General features: G+C 40.2%; 3 protein-coding genes across 5 annotated transcripts; all 3 read left to right on the forward strand.

Annotated features, from left to right (window-relative positions):
• On the forward strand, nt 29-5,418 carry LOC109710653. The gene is made up of 9 exons (XM_020233375.1): nt 29-290; nt 465-1,067; nt 1,238-1,289; nt 1,390-1,435; nt 1,513-1,594; nt 1,694-1,853; nt 1,953-2,055; nt 3,129-3,195; nt 4,242-5,418. Exons 2-9 carry the CDS (start codon nt 876-878, stop codon nt 4,827-4,829), a joined length of 1,290 nt encoding a protein of 429 aa, XP_020088964.1. The 5' UTR covers nt 29-290; nt 465-875; the 3' UTR covers nt 4,830-5,418.
• Nucleotides 5,806-8,644, forward strand: LOC109710652 (cationic amino acid transporter 5-like). The gene is made up of 3 exons (XM_020233373.1): nt 5,806-6,489; nt 6,719-7,612; nt 8,148-8,644. The coding sequence occupies exons 1-3, from the start codon at nt 6,071-6,073 to the stop codon at nt 8,620-8,622; spliced, it is 1,788 nt and encodes a 595-aa protein (XP_020088962.1). The 5' UTR covers nt 5,806-6,070; the 3' UTR covers nt 8,623-8,644.
• LOC109710654 (katanin p60 ATPase-containing subunit A-like 2) lies at nt 9,446-14,334 on the forward strand. 3 transcript variants are annotated; one of them, XM_020233377.1, is made up of 12 exons: nt 9,446-9,707; nt 9,793-9,966; nt 10,046-10,098; nt 10,596-10,657; nt 10,789-10,896; nt 11,430-11,496; nt 11,882-11,966; nt 12,176-12,336; nt 12,657-12,758; nt 13,318-13,540; nt 13,769-13,904; nt 14,007-14,334. In XM_020233377.1, the coding sequence occupies exons 1-11, from the start codon at nt 9,524-9,526 to the stop codon at nt 13,900-13,902; spliced, it is 1,353 nt and encodes a 450-aa protein (XP_020088966.1). In that variant the 5' UTR covers nt 9,446-9,523; the 3' UTR covers nt 13,903-13,904; nt 14,007-14,334. The 3 variants fall into 3 exon arrangements, with proteins under 3 accessions (XP_020088966.1, XP_020088965.1, XP_020088967.1); XM_020233376.1 differs by having other exon boundaries at nt 9,447-9,707; nt 13,769-14,322; XM_020233378.1 differs by having other exon boundaries at nt 9,449-9,707; nt 10,592-10,657; nt 13,769-14,322.

Below are 17,192 nucleotides of genomic sequence, written 5' to 3' on the forward strand. Positions count from 1 at the left end.
AGGTTAGATGTTAGATGTAACTTGCCTGTGCTGCCTCTGCGTGTCTCCTGTAGTCGACCGCTTACGGGAACAGAGAAAGTTCTGCTACTAGTCTGTCCCGACCCCCGACCCCAACCCCAACATCCCCGCAAACCCATTCCCCTCTCTCTCTCTCTCTCTCTCTCTCTCGCTCTCCTCGCCGTGCCTTGCCCAATCATTCCCCCCGATCTTTCTTGTGCTTCGCAGGTCGTAGTACGGTACTCTCCCTGCGCCCTCCCTCATCCCCATCTCTCCCCCACGGCCTTCCCAAGGTGCTCTCTCTTTCTCTCTCTAGATGTACCTATTTAATGCGGGGGGGGGGAGGAGGAGGGAGCCTAGGGTTCCTTACTTCCTCGACCTCCTACTCCCCCTTCTTGGCGGTGTTCTGCGTGAGGTTTGGTTTTCTTCTTCCTCTTTCAGCTCTAATGGCGGTGGATGTGATCTAGGGCTTCGGGGCCGGGCCGCTGCAGCGGGGACTTCGCCTGGATTTGAGATTCGGAGGTGGTGCGATGGCGATCCGGTGCTCGGGGGCCGCTCGGAGGAGCTGATTGCTGGGATCTGGAGGGATTCGGGCGATGGAGGTGATGGGAGGCGTGGTGGTGGTTTGAGAGAGCGGAGCCGAGTCGCTTCCGTTTTGTCGATTCTCCTGCTTTTGTTGTTGTATTTTATTTTTATTTTTATTTTTATTTTTTTGTGGTTTCGTTTTGTTTTCGGATTGTGAGTTAAATTTTGGAGTAATTGAGGATCGAGGAGGGAAAAGGGTGGTTAAAGTTCAAAAATTTTGCTGCTAGATTTTGTTCTGTTCGGTCATCGGTGTAGTGTCTGTAGTTGTTCTTGGGGCAGTGGTGGAATTTTCGATGGGGAATAAGATAGGTAGGAGGAGGCAGGTGGTGGATGAGAAGTATACGAGGCCGCAGGGCCTCTACGAGCACCGGGACATCGATCAGAAGAAGCTGAGAAAGCTCATTCTCGAGTCCAAGCTCGCGCCATGCTACCCTGGAGACGACGAATGCTCGTTGGATCTCGACGAGTGTCCTATTTGCTTTCTGGTCTGAAACCTCTTTGCTCCTGAGCCTACCCCATTTGGCTTTCTTTTCAGATTTGCAGTTCAAAATGCTTTGAATCAGTAGGATTTCATGGGTTTACGCTGTTCTTAAATTACTACGTGGTTGCTTTTTTGGCGTTGTTTTCTGCTATTTACGTATAGTGTTATTTGCAGTATTATCCTAGTCTGAACCGGTCAAAATGCTGTATGAAAGGCATATGTACAGGTACTGCTTAACTTGTCCTTATTGGCAAGATTTATGTGATTGTTTTTTGTTATTTTATTGTGATTTTAATATTCTGGGTCATGTTTGTTGCATCCTGCAGAGTGTTTTCTTCAAATGAAACCACCTCATTCAACTCGACCTACCCAGTATCCTTTTCTCTGATGTCCCTGAGTTTTAATATGTCATTATTGTTCCTAAAAGATTTGTTACTTAACTGATAAAGATGCCCCTTCTGCAAAACTTCAAATTATGCTGTGGAATATCGAGGTGTGAGGACAAAAGAGGAAAAAAGCATGGAACAAGTGGTATGTTTTGTACGATTACTACTAATGCCTGTTTCAGTGCTCTGCTTGAGTGTGGATCTAAAGTTGCTTGTATATTGGTTGTGATCTACTTATGTGTAGGAAGAACAGAGAGTTATAGAAGCGCAGATAAGGATGCGTCAGCAAGAACTTCAAGATGAAGCAGAAAAAGTGAAGAGGAAACAAGCTAAATGTTCATCTAGCAGAACATTGGTTCCTGCAGAAGTGGAATATCGGGATATGTGTAGTACCTCGCTTTCAGGTCCTTAGTGCATTTATCTTAACTTGCCCTCTTTCATGATTTTGAGTTTTTCTTTTACCGACATATAGTTGAGGTGTTGTTGTGCATTTGCCTTCACAGTGCCGTCTTTTAGGTGTACAACACAAGACAATGAGTTTGTTTCACCTCAACCTCCATTCTCTGCACCAGCAAGCACCCGGCCTTCACATTCTAGGCACAATTGGTGAGATCTGATTTTGTTGCTTGTTATTCTGTATTTTGTTATCAATTGTGTTCTTCCTTTTATTCAAACTACTGTTGTTTTGTCATGTTTGTGTGGAACCATTGCCTTGTAGAAGAAAAGATTATTCTCTTGGTCTTGCATTCTGTATCTCTTAAGTATTGACAAGTATTTTATGCTTCCATGCTATAAGAAACAGTATTGAAGAACTTAGTTGCATGAACCCTGTTGACATCTTTCCCCAGCTTTGCCTTAGGATGGATGGCTTTAAGAATTTTGACTATAAATTAAGTGAGATACGTTGCCTTTCACCATTTCCTATCTGTGCTATCTTCCCCTCAAGTCTCCCTAATCACTTACGACCATGATATTTCAGTTTCTGCATCTTGTTACTTTTATCATAATAGTGACATGAGATGCCAACTTAAGCTATGAAAAAGTTGAGAAATTAATAGTTATTGTTATCATCTCAATTCTCCGTGCTTATTTATATTTTGAATGCTTGGGAGCTTTCATACCAAAAAACACTGAAACATGAAAATACTGCAACCAAAACCCTGGAAGCCTATACTTGAAAGCCAAAAAGGCACTGAAACTTCGAGCCTTGGTATTTGTTGTCTGTTGCTATGGTGGTAGGAACTTTTGTCTGCCTGGTGTTGATGCATAATGAATCATGTGGACTCTGGACTTTCTTTCCCAGGTTAGCCATGTAGCTACTCCCATAATTTGACACCATACTGCTTGATTAGCTTTAGCTATTCAGAGAGTTTAATGTATTCAGATAACCTTATTGATAGCAATAGAAGGGCTCGAAATTAATGCCCTTCAAGCTTTGTTGAATGTAACCACTTCATATTTTAGTCTCTTAATGGAGATGCAAATTCTCATCAGTTATTTCATTATCAGATTCTGCTGTGTACTATGAGCTTCATTCAGCGTTTACATATCTTACTGTTGTAATAATTCTTCTTTTTACAAGCTTAAAAAGAAAGAATAGTATGTGAATATATTTTATCAATTCCTCAATTAAAGAGAACTCTTAACTCTTAACTGTTTGATTATGTTGTAAAATGCAGGGATGATAACTTTGACCTCGATCTCGAGGACATTATGGTTAATGAAGCTATCTTGCTTTCCATTCAGGTAAAGAAAGAAACCTTTTAGGCTTTTACACTCTGAGGAGCGTTGGGTTTTCTATCACCAGCTGCAGATTACTTAGTTGTCTATTTATTCTTATATTTTTCATTTGAGTAAATAAGTCCTCTAAATATTGTTTAATGGGCCAGGCTCCATTTTGTTGAAGTCTTTGGAATTCTAGAATTTATATGGATATGCTTAAATCACTAGTAATTAATAAGGTTCGTAATGCTGAGCTGACGAATCAATTTAGTTTTGCTGTTTTATTTTCCACTGCTGCTTTCCTTAGTAGAAAAACTTTAACTATCCTTATTTGCAGCCTCGTTTTATTTTAAACGTGCTAAACATCTTTCTATTAAAAAATTAAAGATACTTCGTACTCACAAAGGTTTTTAGTAACTCAACGTGAAATTGATAACCCTAGGTCAGCCATTCAAGTTGAGTTCATGAATTATTTACATATGATGACTTCACCTCAGAGGATTACATCAGTCATGATACCAGCTTTTCTAGTGATAAAAAGGTTGAAGAAATAATAATGCAGATTGAGGAGTATAGATTGTAGTTGAAGAACGATGAGTAGATTGACCAAGAAGGGCATTGTTGGCTCCTCGGATAATTCATCCTTGGTTTAATTGCAATCCTCCTGGGCAGAAGTGAAAATATGCAGGCACATTTTTTCTTTTTTTTAAAAAAAAAACCCTTTTACACTGAAACTCAAGAAGAAATGTACACTATCCACAACCTTCCCCCTCCCCACTCGTTTCCCTGAAACCTTCAAGTGCTCTGCTGGCAATTTAGCCGATTGGTGAAACATAAGTTGGTTCTTTGATTTTGCAATGTGATTAATTCTGCCTCAAACTGGAATCTTTCGGCACAAGTCTGATGCGTGTTCCATGAGGTATTCTGAAATATAATCCTCACAATAAGAAAAAGAAGCTGAAGAACTATGTCGCATTTAATAGTACGACTACCTTATCATTTCGTTTTTGTCTTCTTTTTTTTTCTGTGCTTTAAGGGTAGTTTAATCATCTCTCACTTTCTTCGAACAGGAACAAGGAGGCAATTCAGGAACTCCAGCTTGTAGCGGCAACATGTTGCTGCCGCCGCCACCTCCACCACCGCCCTTCCCACAACACTACAGCTCCCTCACAGTGACACCCATAGAAGCTTCTCCCGGCGGCTTTGGCTGTGCAGTGGCGGCTCTTGCTGGGCATCAGCACATCAATGGCAACTATCCCATCATGGTCAGCAATACGTCATCCGCATTTGACATGCTCCGGCATTCGAGCGGCATTCCTACTATAGACCCAAGCACTATGGAGAATGATTCTCCAACTAGCTGGGCCGGGGTCTCCCCAAACTGTGGGGGAGAAATAGTAGTGAGGGAGGAAGGCGATTGCTCATCTGATCAGTGGTCGGTGGTGGCAGAGGCAGGAACCAGCTATGCCCCTTCCGACATCATGCCAGATGCCATTGGGCCCGCCACCCCTTTTTCCTTGCCGGAGGGTGTTAATATGGTTGCAGGCCACCACCATTTCTTTCCCGAGAGTGTTGAGGAACAGATGATGTTTGCCATGGCCGTTTCGCTGGCGGAGGCTCGGGCTAGGACAAGTACTCCGGAGTTGAGATGGATGTAGTAGTGGTGATTTTGTCGGCTCTTGGGCTGTCGGAATTTGCGTGATTTTGTATCTTCTTAGATCATTTTTCACTTACTTTTCGCTTCAATACATATGATCTTATAGCTGTTGGGCGGTTGTTGGTTTTGGTATACAATGTGTAAACTGGAAGAGGAGGGGAAAGAACAAAAGAAATCGGAGGGAAACAAATGGTGGCGGAACTTCTTGGGATGTAGTGGGTAGAAAGGCTGTAATAAACTTCAGCGCTGCATCTTTTTTAAGTGGGAGCAAGATGAAAGTAAGGCTTTTTTAAGTGGGAGCAAGATGAAAGTAAGGGTTCGACCGAGGAGATCGAACAGACTCGTGATCTATGTAGCTCTCCGCCCACTCATTTATTTATCTGTTCTGCAGGACGTTTTGCCTAGTCTTTATTGGGTAAAATGCATATTACTCGGACTGTTTCTATGGCGACGCCCCTGGTTTATGATGCTAATTGCTTCGGTTTGGAGCTCTGATTTTTTATGCTAATTGCTTCAATTTGGAATCTGAAAATTCCTCTGTACTTACAATTTTTACTGGTGGTTTCTAGTTTCTGGGTATGTTTTCCAGCTTCGTACTGAGTTTTCTGACAGCATCATTGTGCACTTATTTTACCATACCGTAATTTTGTGATTGACACATATAAGTACCTCGTACTGCAGTGCAATATTGGGATAAAAATTTGGTGGGCACCCGTGCAACAAATTTGTAATTTGTTTGGGCACGGTGCCCACCAAATTTTTGTCCGCAATATTGGACCACTAAGTAGAAAAACTGCCTAGTGATCTGTCATTGTTCAAACCCCTGTTTTTTAATCTTTAACCACAACAGCGCTGCACTGTGCCTGTCCATTTTTTACTCATTCTCATAAATAATCACTCAAATTAAAAACCACTTTTTTGTTTAAGCAAATGTTGTGATTTGGCCATTTAAAAACAGCTGGATCAAAGAGAATTGAGAAGATCAAATTTATCTCAGCCTAATTAAAATCAATCAATAGTAGTGTCTAAATTCAATGAACCGCGAATCTATTAATACGGACTATCAGCGTTCTCAGAGAAGAAAAGAAAAATCACAGCTACCTGTCCTCTTTCTAAATCAGACCCACCGCGAGGTCATTTAGTAAAGATTCGATGAATCCTCTATAAGCCCAAACCAAACAAACCACAACAGCAGCAGCAGGAGGAGGAGATACAACAACTAATTAACAGGCTGCCTCTTCGATGGACGAAGCTGCACGAAGAAGAGGCTACTGGAAATGGACGAAGAAGGACTTCCTCCCGGGCGACTCATTCGGCAGCTGGGCCTCCTACGGCTCCTCTCTCCTTAAAACTCCGCTCCGATTTGCCGACCGCCTGCTTGGCCGGTCCGCCGACGCCGCCGAGCTGGGCCACGTCCGGGCCGAGAGCGCGCACCCGATGAGCCGCTGCCTCTCCCGCTGGGACCTCACGTGGCTCGGCCTCGGCTCCGTTGTCGGCGCCGGCGTATTCGTCCTCACTGGCCAGGAGGCCCACGACCACGCTGGCCCCTCCATCGTGCTGGCCTACGCCACCGCCGGCGCCTCCGCCACGCTCTCCGCCCTCTGCTTAGCGGAATTCGCTGTCGAGATCCCCGTCGCCGGCGGCGCTTTCGCTTACCTCAGGTAGCAGAATCCCAATTATTGATCAACATAATAATGGGAAAAAAAAAAGAGAGGATAATCAATCATTCGGAGAGAATCAGCCTCGAAAAACTAAAAGGCTGAATATTAATTATTTCCTTTTTTAGCATGATTCTTAAATTTTACGTAACATAATATTCAAACATTAATTAATCCAATAAAATTCTGCATTCTCCTAATCAGTCGTGATTCGTGTGATTTCTATCACCAGGGTGGAGCTCGGCGACTTCGTCGCCTTCCTCGCGGCCGCGAACCTGCTCCTGAAGAGCGTGGTGGGCAGCGCCGCAGTGGCGAGGTCGTGGACCTCGTACCTCGCCACGCTCCTCGACCGCTCCCCGAATTCGCTCCGCATCCCGACCCGCCTCGCCGAGGGCTTCAACCTCCTCGACCCGATCGCCGTCTCCGTCCTCATCGCCACCTCCGCCGTCGCCGTCACCAGCACGAGGCGAGCCTCCCTCCTAAACTGGATCGCCTCCGCGGTCCACCTCTCGATCATGGCGTTCGTCATCGTCGCGGGGCTCGCCCACGCCGACGCGCGCAACCTCTCCCCCTTCCTCCCCCACGGGCCCCAGGGGCTCTTCCGCGCCACCGCGGTTGTCTACTTCGCCTACGGCGGCTTCGACGTGATGGTCACCATGGCCGAGGAGACGCGAGACCCCAGCCGCGACATCCCCGCGGGGCTCCTCGCGTCCATGGGGATCATCACCTTGCTCTACTGCCTCATGGCGCTGTCCCTGGTCCTGATGGAGAGGTACACGGCGATCGACCCCAACGCGGCGTTCCCGGCGGCGTTCCGGAACGCGGGGATGGGGTGGGCGCAGCGGGTGGTGGCGATGGGGGCGCTAGTGGGGATGGCGAAGGTGCTCCTCGTCGGGGGGATCGGGAAGGCGCGCTACGCGACGCACATCGCGCGCGCCCACGTGGTGCCGCCGCTGTTCGCGCTGGTGCACCCGACGACGGGGACGCCCGTCTACGCCACACTCCTCATCACCATCGCCGGCGCCGCGCTCGCCTTCTTCTCCAGCCTCAGCGTGCTCGCCAGCCAGGTCTCGCTCAGCACGCTCTTCATCTTCACCCTCATCCCCGCCGCCCTCCTCGTGCGCAGGTAATAAAATTTTTTTTAAAAAAAATCATAAGCAGCACACTATCAGTTTCATTCGTCGACAGAGTGAACTGAACTACGAAAATTATATTATATTATAAATTTTGAAAATTTCTTTTTTAATTTAATTTGAACTAATTATTCTTTAACATTATTAAAACAGCGATTGTAACTTTTTTTTTTTATAATATCTATAAAGGAAGTGGTCTTGATTCAAACACCCGCGCACACACGGAAAGCCTCTTCTTGTACCTTTTTGCTAAGAGAAAATTTTATATTTTTGATTGGTTGTAGTGTTTGTATTAACAAGACAGAAAGGTACTGTGGCTGTGGGGCATTGCGATGATAAAACCAACCAAAAAAAATACCAACCCTTAGATTCACAGAATTATAAAGTTACCACAAAAAATGAAATTTTGTGTAAATTGTGATAAAATTACTATCTTATTAAAAAGAGAAATTTTAAGAGCGCCTTATATGTATCAAATTCAAACGTAATATTGTTCTACGCTAACTATTTATAATACTTCTACAACAGGTACCACGCGACCGGCGCTTCCACCCGGGCCTCTCGCGTAAAATTGATTACATGTTTATCAATTATTGCCTTTTCTTCTATTGGGACCTCGGTTTACTGGGGACTGAACCCGGACGGGTGGATCGGGTACGCGATAACGATTCCGATGTGGGCGGCGGGGACGCTGGGGATCCAGCTTTTCGTGCCGCAGCTGCGGCCGCCGCGGGTGTGGGGCGCGCCGCTGGTGCCGTGGCTGCCGTCGCTGTCGATCGCGATTAACGTGTTTCTGATGGGCTCCCTGGGCTCGGAGGCGTTTGTGAGATTCGGGTTCTGCATGGGGGTTATGTTGGTTTACTACGTTTTCTACGGCGTTCATGCAACGTTTGATATGGCGCATGGGTTGTGCGATAATAAGAATGTGATGGTGGAGGGAGAGGGAAATGAAGAGGCGAGGAGAAAGGGTCCAGAAAAGATTGAAAATGATCAGATTCATTAAATATAGTTTTTTTTTTTTTTTTTTTTTTTGGGAAAGAGNTAAAGCTTTTTTTTTTTTTTGAGAAAGAGGTAGCAAGCTACCTGTTTGGCTGCTTCATTTATTAAGGAAAATGAACTTAACGTACAGGCAGCTAGGGCCTCCGTTGGGAAACAGAGTAAAAAAAACGAACAAAAGAAAATAAAAAACAAAGTAAATATAGAGTTGTTAGTATCCTATTATATTATACTATACTATACTATACTATATAGTATATATTACCAAGTGGAGATATTAACATCTCTGATATGTTACTAACTGTACAGATCTGTTGTGTAGCAGAATAAAAAGTGATTAGATTCTTTGCATATATATGATCTGTCATATGTGCATAATGAAAATAGAATTGTTAATGTCATTATTATTAATTTCTTGTAATAGTAAGCTAAAGCTTGTTCCAATAAAATACAACTGTCAATGTATTAAATATGAAGCAGCAATTACTTACACTCCGCATAAATTGGAGCTTCGTGGTGTCCATCTGATCATCCAACAACATGCTTCCGCTACCAAGATTCAACTCTCTCTCAATTAAATACAAAAGATTCTCTAGAACTATTACCCAAAAATTTGTCTGTAAACTTATAACTATTCCCCAAAAATTTGGAAAAAAAAATACTAACTTTATTTTGAATATTGTTTACTTGAAGTAGTTAATTATTAATTAATTATACCATCATAAAATAAGTCAGATGTTTGAATCTTTGTATGTAAATATAAAATTTCGAATACCTTTTATCATCACTTCATGTCACTTAAAAAAAAAAAAAAAAGGTTAGAAAAAATAAAAATAAATTTTGGATCTGCTCAGTCCCTCCCAAGTCCCAACTCTTTCTTTATTGCCTCGGAGGAACGAGAAGGAGCGATGAGAGAGACAGCGAGGCCAAGCAGTAGCACGTGTAGTAGTAGTCTCTCGTCCTCTTTCTCCTCCGCCCCCCCACCGATATACGACGAAGCGCTTTCTACAAGAAGCGCTTTCCCCTCCTGCTGGAGATCGCAGCAGAGAAGCCATGTCAGAAGCCGCCGCTCCGACTCGCTGGACCTTCGAGGTAAACGTCTCGATTTCGCCTTCTCAGTGCCCTAATTGCACCGATCTATGTCGGGTCTCGCAGATTCTTCGATTGCTCCTCGTAGGATTTCAAGGTGCTCTACAACATGAGGTTCGGGAGGAAGAAGGAGACGGAGGAGGAGGCGGTGGGAGGGTCGAGATCGGAGAACAGTGGGGGTTATGCCAATGGATCGGTAAATTCGAATGGAATCCACAAGAAACCGACGGATTTGGCCGTTTACGAACAGTTCGAGATGCAGGTGAGTAAAACGTGGTTGTTTGGATCGAATTGAATCTAGAGAGCTTAAATGAGTGGTTGTTGATGTGTTGTTGTTACAGGAGAGAAGAGGCGAGGTGCGCCGCGGAATTGTCTCGGACCAAAAGGAAATGCGGTGAGGCTTCGATTGGTTACTTGTTTTTGTGATGCGTGTTATGGTTTGGTGTTTGTTTGATGGTAGAATGATTCATAGTGAATTGCAACTGGTTATTCAGATGCATGTATTAGCATAATGCTTGTTTGATCTTAGCATAATGTTTATTTATGCTATAGAAATGTTTCTGCTTGGTTAATTCTAAGTAGTCTGAGCAGAGTTCGCTTCTATCTTATTATTTTGAACTCGCATCTTGGTAGCTATAATTAAATTGTCTCTGTATGCGGTTGTTTTATATTATTTTTCAATAATTTTATAACATTTTTTTTTGTTCTATGTTAGATCCAGAGTTTTGTTTTTTTTTCTTCCTGCTTTGGTGCTTTTCTTACTAAAATTGAACATAAAAATGAAAAAGATGTTTTGTCCAGTTAATCTATTCATGTCATTCTGCAAAAATTAAGACAATTTAGTTCAATTTTTAGGAAACTTCTAACTGAAATTAATAAATTGATAGCCAGAAGCCCATGCTGCCTCCTTTTGAATCTGCAGAGATGCGCACTCTAGCAGAGGCTTTATGCAGGTAATCTTGTTTTATAACTGATTGCATCAGTGAACATTTTTTAACTATGTTGACTTTAATTGGCCGATATTTTCATGTCATCATGCTCTTTTCGGAGATAGCTTTAGTGATTGCATAATTTTTCTTCACAGAGATATCATCCGTGGAAGTCCAGATGTAAACTGGGAAAGCATCAAGGGCTTAGAAAATGCAAAACGCCTTCTTAAGGAAGCAGTAGTCATGCCTATAAAATATCCAAAGTAAGTGCTCTGTTCTGCAAGGTATCTTTTAGTTATAAAAACCATATGTCTTGATATGCCTCAATGATAGAGACACTCGGAATGCGAGTTTCACAGCATCTTCTACTGTTTATGATCTTGCCATTATACTTTTTTGCCACTTTTTTGGTCTTTCTGAAATATGATCCATTTTTTCTGCTTTATATTGATATGAACCATTATTTTGAAGAAACGAACAAGATTCATATAGCCTATCCCAACTTGCTATTTGTTGCTTTTGTCATAACTGATGCCACTCGTTCTTCGTAGTCTTCAAACATCTTTTTTCCATTTCGTTCTATTTTTCTGTGTCTAGCTCTATTTCCTTTCTCTTTTGTTTGAGACAATAGCTATTGTTTCTAAATTTTTATATTCTACCTTTACAAAAGACATGCTAATTCTGTTGACTGAGTACCATTATGTTTAATAGTGGTGGCTAGATGAGCCGAGAATACCGTCATTAGCTCAGATTTGCATGAGAAGTATAGCTCTTTACCAACATTCTATTTATATAGGTACTTCACTGGGCTTCTTTCACCATGGAAAGGTATTTTGCTCTTTGGTCCTCCTGGAACAGGGAAGGTTTGTGAAGGAAAATGCAGCACCTGCTGAGAAAGTCTTTTTTTTTTTTTTTTCCAGTTTCATTGTCTAGTGACATAATTTTTATAAGATCAATTCAGACAAGAATTTATTCAGTTCTCTAGTTCTATTTTCACTTAATATAACTATCTACAATGGTTCTGCTAATTAAGATACTTTCTCTCGTAAGACGAGGTTACTATCAATATTACTTGGTGCTAAAATACCTATATTCATATTAGTACACAAGCATGAACAAGCATTTCTTAGAAAAATATATTTTCAATAAAATATAAGAAATGAAATTCTATGTTTGAAGATTTGCTGAAAAGTTTTACTTAGATCTCTAATATTTTCCATATTTTGTGTCATAATTTTTCTACACCAGACAATGCTAGCAAAAGCGGTGGCTACAGAATGCAAGACCACCTTTTTCAATATTTCAGCATCTTCAATTGTCAGTAAATGGCGTGGTATGTGAACATTTAACATACATTTATTTTCTTCTGAATGATATGCTGTATTGAAATTTCTATTTTAGTACTACTAAATATCATCAGACAGCAGTAATAAGATACAATTACTAGTTATTAAAATTGAGCAGCTATTGTATTTCTTTTTTCTTCCACCATAAATACAGTTTTACTCTGTTAATATATTTAATTTGTTTCTGCATTTACAGGTGATTCAGAGAAGCTAGTAAAAGTCCTTTTTGACCTTGCCAGGCACCATGCGCCATCTACTATATTTTTAGATGAGATCGACGCAATCATTAGCCAACGCGGTGAAGCACATAGTGAGCATGAAGCTAGTCGACGTTTAAAAACTGAGCTTCTTGTACAGGTAACACTGCTATTCTCAGCATTTTTCGGAAATGCATATATGTTCTTCTTATATTTAGGTAGAAAAGGTATACGAAGAACTCTCGCTTGTCCTTCTAGAAAATTTATAAACTACATAACTTAAAGGATATTATTCCTAGTTCGCTATTAGAGAAAGAAACCTGATAGCAGATACTAGGTAGTGAGGAGTAATGGTTATACAAGTTTACATGACAGTTTATTGTAATAAACTGTAAAATATGTTATATTTATCTGTCAATTGCTTGATATGGAAATCAATTTTCTTAAGTAAGAGTTGTTAATGTGGATTTTTATATGCAGATGGATGGTCTGACAAAGACAAATGAGCTTGTTTTTGTTTTGGCAGCAACGAATCTGCCCTGGGAACTCGATGCAGCTATGCTCCGGCGTCTTGAGAAGCGCGTATCCTCAAATATGTTTATTAATATTTAATTGTTAGCTTATTATGATTAAGAAATGCTCACGGATTTCAGTTATGGTCTTTCGGAAATAAAATGACTAGAAGGAAAGCCGGTATCATGGCATTTTTCTCTATCGAGTTCAATGCTTTCAATATATATATATATATATATATAGAGAGAGAGAGAGAGAGAGAGAGGGAGAGAGAGAGAGAGAGAGAGAGAGAGAGAGAGAGAGTTCAGCTAGCATACTATTAATAATACATACGATCCACTTTTTCACCCTTGAATTATTACTATTATACCAACCACCCACTCAACTCTAGGCATCCAATGGTTACAAAGTGGATAGTATTATTATCAATAGTATTCCAACATAACTCTCTCTCTCTCTATATATATACATAAAATATTGGATTATCTGATGGAGTAATTGTTTTTACCATTTGTCATGGAAGACTATGACAACAATGGTTTACTATTATATCGAGGTGCTAGATGTATTTTTTTTCCTTTTCTTCCATTTACTATTACAACTATTCTCCATGACTATGTTTAAACAGATCCTAGTTCCTCTTCCAGAACCAGAAGCTAGGCTTGCAATTTTTGAGGAGCTTTTGCCATTGGTTCCTGAGGAAGTAGAGATTCCATATAATGTTCTTGTGGAAAAGACGGAAGGTTATTCAGGCTCTGATGTACGATTACTATGCAAGGAAGCAGCCATGCAGCCGCTAAGGCGCCTAATGGCATTATTGGAAGAGAACCAAGAACCGATCCAGGAGGATGGTAAGCATTGCTCTTCATGATGCTCTTTTATTGTCTCTGGAAATTGGAAGATGCGGTAATTTTACTCACTGGCCTAAATACTTAAAACTCTCTCTCCCCCTGGAAATTGGAAGATGCGGTAATTTGCAATTTTCTTTGAGAGATTGACTTTTTTGAACATGCTACCATAACTTCGACGTTCGTCTCTTTTGGACAAATTAGTTATATTTATAATTTTATGGTATTCAGAGTTACCAGCGGTTGGTTCAGTCACTCCGGAGGACATTGAGGTAGCACTAAGGAACACTAGACCATCCGCACATCTCCATGCCCACCGTTACGATAAGTTCAATGGGGACTACGGGAGCCAGATTCTAACTTAAAGGTTCTACCTTTAAATAACCTTACATTTTACATATCATTTTGCTGGATTTGCTGGTCAATTCTTGTAAGTGCCGAACTTCTTACCATTTTCATGTATTTACAGTTAGTTGTGTAGGTAGTCAGAACCCAGTGACCTTGATAATGGCTTTTTCGAAAGTTCTGTGTTGTCTGATGAATTTATATATCCAGCTAGTCCAATCGTCAGGGAGTGTTTGCAAGGTTAAGTTATTCGAGTAGCCGTTGTGAGGGAGATTTCATGACTTTTGCCGAAAAATGAAGTGTTTTACCAAGCTGTTCATTACACACAGATGCGCGGAGGTTTGCGGTCTCCCTCTTCTTCTAGAGTTAGCTGTTCGATCAAATTTGAAACAAATTGTAATGTTTGTTTTTCAATAATATCATCTCGAGAAAATTTAGCAGTCCGCTTGTTCGGCATACGAGAGTATTATTAGTATAATTCTCCTTACGGCACACTACCACAACCTATAGCATTTCTCTAATTGTTTCTAGTTCCCAAACACCGCATTATTACGAGTGACTTTTTTTTTTTTTTGAGAGATAGGTAGCACGCGCGCTACCCGGTTCGTTTATTTTATTTAGAAATAAACTTAGCTTGAAATGTGAATCAACTAGGATTCGAACTTGGATCTCGGGTTCCAATCACCAAGTCTTTTGCCACTTGATCTAGGGACAGTCGGTATTACGGGTGACTTATTGGGCTGATTCTTTGAAAATTTTGTATGTTTAGATCATTTTGGCTTTTTTCTTGAGAGAAAGTTAGTATGCTACTCGTTTCGTTTATTTCTTTTAGAAATAAATTTAGCCGAAAATGTGAATCGATTAGAATTTGAATTTGGGATTTCGGATACCAACCATCAAGTTCTTTGTCATTTTTTTGGGTGGCCGCAATAAGGCGGCTCTTAGCCCAATTTGAATCCACTACTGACTAAGGAGGATTGTCTGTTTGTTGTCCGTAATTGGTTTTCAGATTTAAAAAAACTTTTAGTTAAACTAAAGTTCGGGTAAAAATTATTTTTCTATCATTTATTTGTTTGATAGGAAATCAATGACGTTACAATCTTAGTTATCCTATATTTTGTATTTATTATTGTACTAGCAGGTAATCGTTATGTCTTAGTTTTTCTATCCTGTCTCTTTCTTTCGCAAATTAATTTTGTCACCATTTACGGCAAAGTTAATTACAGCGTTTTTGGAAAAGTGGACGGTAGCGAATTTTATTATGGCGTTTTCAGAAAAGAGAGTTACAGATGAATTTAATTTAACATAAACCAATCAACATAAATGCATATTTACCATTTAAAATAACTTCATCATCCTCCACTTTCAACAAAACAAATACGTACTATTGCCCATCAACTAGGTTGTACAATGGGCTCAAATATTATCAGACAAGAAGAATATTATAGCTTCATATTGGTAAAGTCAAAAACTATGCTTCTGATATGTCTTGGCCACGTGAACAATCTACGCCTATGTAGTAGTAAGGATTAAAAGATAACACAGCTCATAATTATGTCGCTGACCATTATGCTTTGTAGTATACTAGGCATGTGGAATGTCACCAGGCTAGCGTAGCAATTTGTCTTTAAGGTACTCTTCTCCACAAGCATGTCCCACATTCTCACTAAAAAAAAGAAGAAGATGTATACGATGATCACTTAAACTTATTAGGATAAAGGGATAAGCTATCGATCGCTTTTAAATATGTAGGTCTAAAGTTTAAATCCAAATTACAGTTCTTAGAGTCAGAGTTTAAACGCTATGTCCACTGAGGCTTACCAATAATTTAAGCCTTATATTAGAATTTTTTTAATCAAATATATAATAGAGTTAATGATGATTAGAATTTATATATAATATATGATAAGTTATTTAAAATGTCAATTTAATCCTAACAAATAGAATGAGAGTGTCGTAACATGGTCCAAACAAAACTAGGAGCATCCCTGCTCATATGGTACCCTACAAGATATGACGAACACAATGGACAAGGACTCTATTAAAAATGGCCTAATAGCGACAAAATTCAATAAATGCCATGCTATAAGAAGCACTACCTAGATGAAGGGAGAGAGAGATGGTGGGATTGACCTTGTCAACTTTATTCTCAATATTTATTCAACTAGCTACAAGTATTATAAAATTTTAAAAAAAATTTGCTCAAGAAATAGGATAAGCATTTATTCTTTGTCATAGAAAGTTCAAAGAAGTATGCATTTGTTGTCTCTTCAGATTCAGCAAAAATTTTTACTCATTTGGTCCTGATTTAGTAATTATAGCAAGAAACGATATTTTATAAACTACAAATAAAATATAAATGGCATAATGGTAAGTACAAAATTTTATCATCAAGTTATTTATAAAATATTTTTATTAAAATATTAAGAATATTTTTGAAGTTTAAAAGCTGGAATATTTTGCTGGTCATCTCTCTCTATCTCTCCTTTTATCTCTCCCCCTTTTTATGTTGCACCAAACAAGCGTCTCTCAATCTCTATCATCATCACCTGTCATGGGAGTCGGTCACCTCAAAGGGCCCACAATGAGATAAAAAAAGAAAGAGAAAAAAAAAAGAAGGAGAAATTGCACCATTGGAGAACTCTCCTTTTCATCCTGTGCGTGGATGGAATTTGATATATAATAATATAATTCTTATCCCACATACCTACAGCAGGCTCTTTTATCTAGAACTCTGTATGGTCTTATTGCTCAATATATATATATATAGAGAGAGAGAGAGAATTGAGCTTTTATACTTTTAAAAGTATAAGTCATGCATTGGTGCTTGTAAATTTTTAACCCTTGGATTAATAGATGTGCGGTTAGGATGATGTGGGCCCTCTTGGGTTGAGTGGGTAGTTGGTTGAATAGTATAATCTAACGGGTGAAAATAATCAAAGACGTAGATCGAACGATAAAAAATTCACAAACACCACGTGTTTAGTGCTTTTATAAGCACCATAGCCGGACTCTCTCTCTCTCTATATATAATGAAAGGGAGATAGGGAAGTGGGACAGTGCATGGGGGTGACACAGTACTTAAACAAAATGGCTTATAGCTATTCCATCTTCCAATGTTGTCTCAACTCCTTTATTAATTCCTGTATCATTACTCTTCCTTCAATCAAAGGAACAATCATTTGGATTGCAAGTTTGTGATCTATGAAGTGTGCATGCATGTGTATAATAACAATAAATAATAATGAATAATTAATGACCAACCGTTCCTAGAGTAAGTGGCAAAGAATTTGGTGGTTGGTATTGAGAC

Source organism: Ananas comosus, linkage group 5 (genome assembly GCF_001540865.1).
Source record: "Ananas comosus cultivar F153 linkage group 5, ASM154086v1, whole genome shotgun sequence".
NCBI classification, from domain to species: domain Eukaryota; kingdom Viridiplantae; phylum Streptophyta; class Magnoliopsida; order Poales; family Bromeliaceae; genus Ananas; species Ananas comosus.

Excerpts from the sequence above, each read along its gene's own strand:
- LOC109710653 (XM_020233375.1), top strand. The coding sequence starts at position 876 with ATGGGGAATAAGATAGGTAGGAGGAGGCAGGTGGTGGATGAGAAGTAT. Across the intron at positions 1,068-1,237 it reads AGTGTCCTATTTGCTTTCTG|TATTATCCTAGTCTGAACCG; the intron begins GTCTGAAACCTC and ends TGTTATTTGCAG. Across the intron at positions 1,854-1,952 it reads GTGTAGTACCTCGCTTTCAG|TGCCGTCTTTTAGGTGTACA; the intron begins GTCCTTAGTGCA and ends TTGCCTTCACAG.
- LOC109710652 (XM_020233373.1), top strand. The coding sequence starts at position 6,071 with ATGGACGAAGCTGCACGAAGAAGAGGCTACTGGAAATGGACGAAGAAG. Across the intron at positions 6,490-6,718 it reads GGCGCTTTCGCTTACCTCAG|GGTGGAGCTCGGCGACTTCG; the intron begins GTAGCAGAATCC and ends TTCTATCACCAG. Across the intron at positions 7,613-8,147 it reads GCCGCCCTCCTCGTGCGCAG|GTACCACGCGACCGGCGCTT; the intron begins GTAATAAAATTT and ends CTTCTACAACAG.
- LOC109710654 (XM_020233377.1), top strand. The coding sequence starts at position 9,524 with ATGAGAGAGACAGCGAGGCCAAGCAGTAGCACGTGTAGTAGTAGTCTC. Across the intron at positions 10,099-10,595 it reads TCGGACCAAAAGGAAATGCG|AAGCCCATGCTGCCTCCTTT; the intron begins GTGAGGCTTCGA and ends ATTGATAGCCAG. Across the intron at positions 10,658-10,788 it reads CTAGCAGAGGCTTTATGCAG|AGATATCATCCGTGGAAGTC; the intron begins GTAATCTTGTTT and ends TTTTCTTCACAG.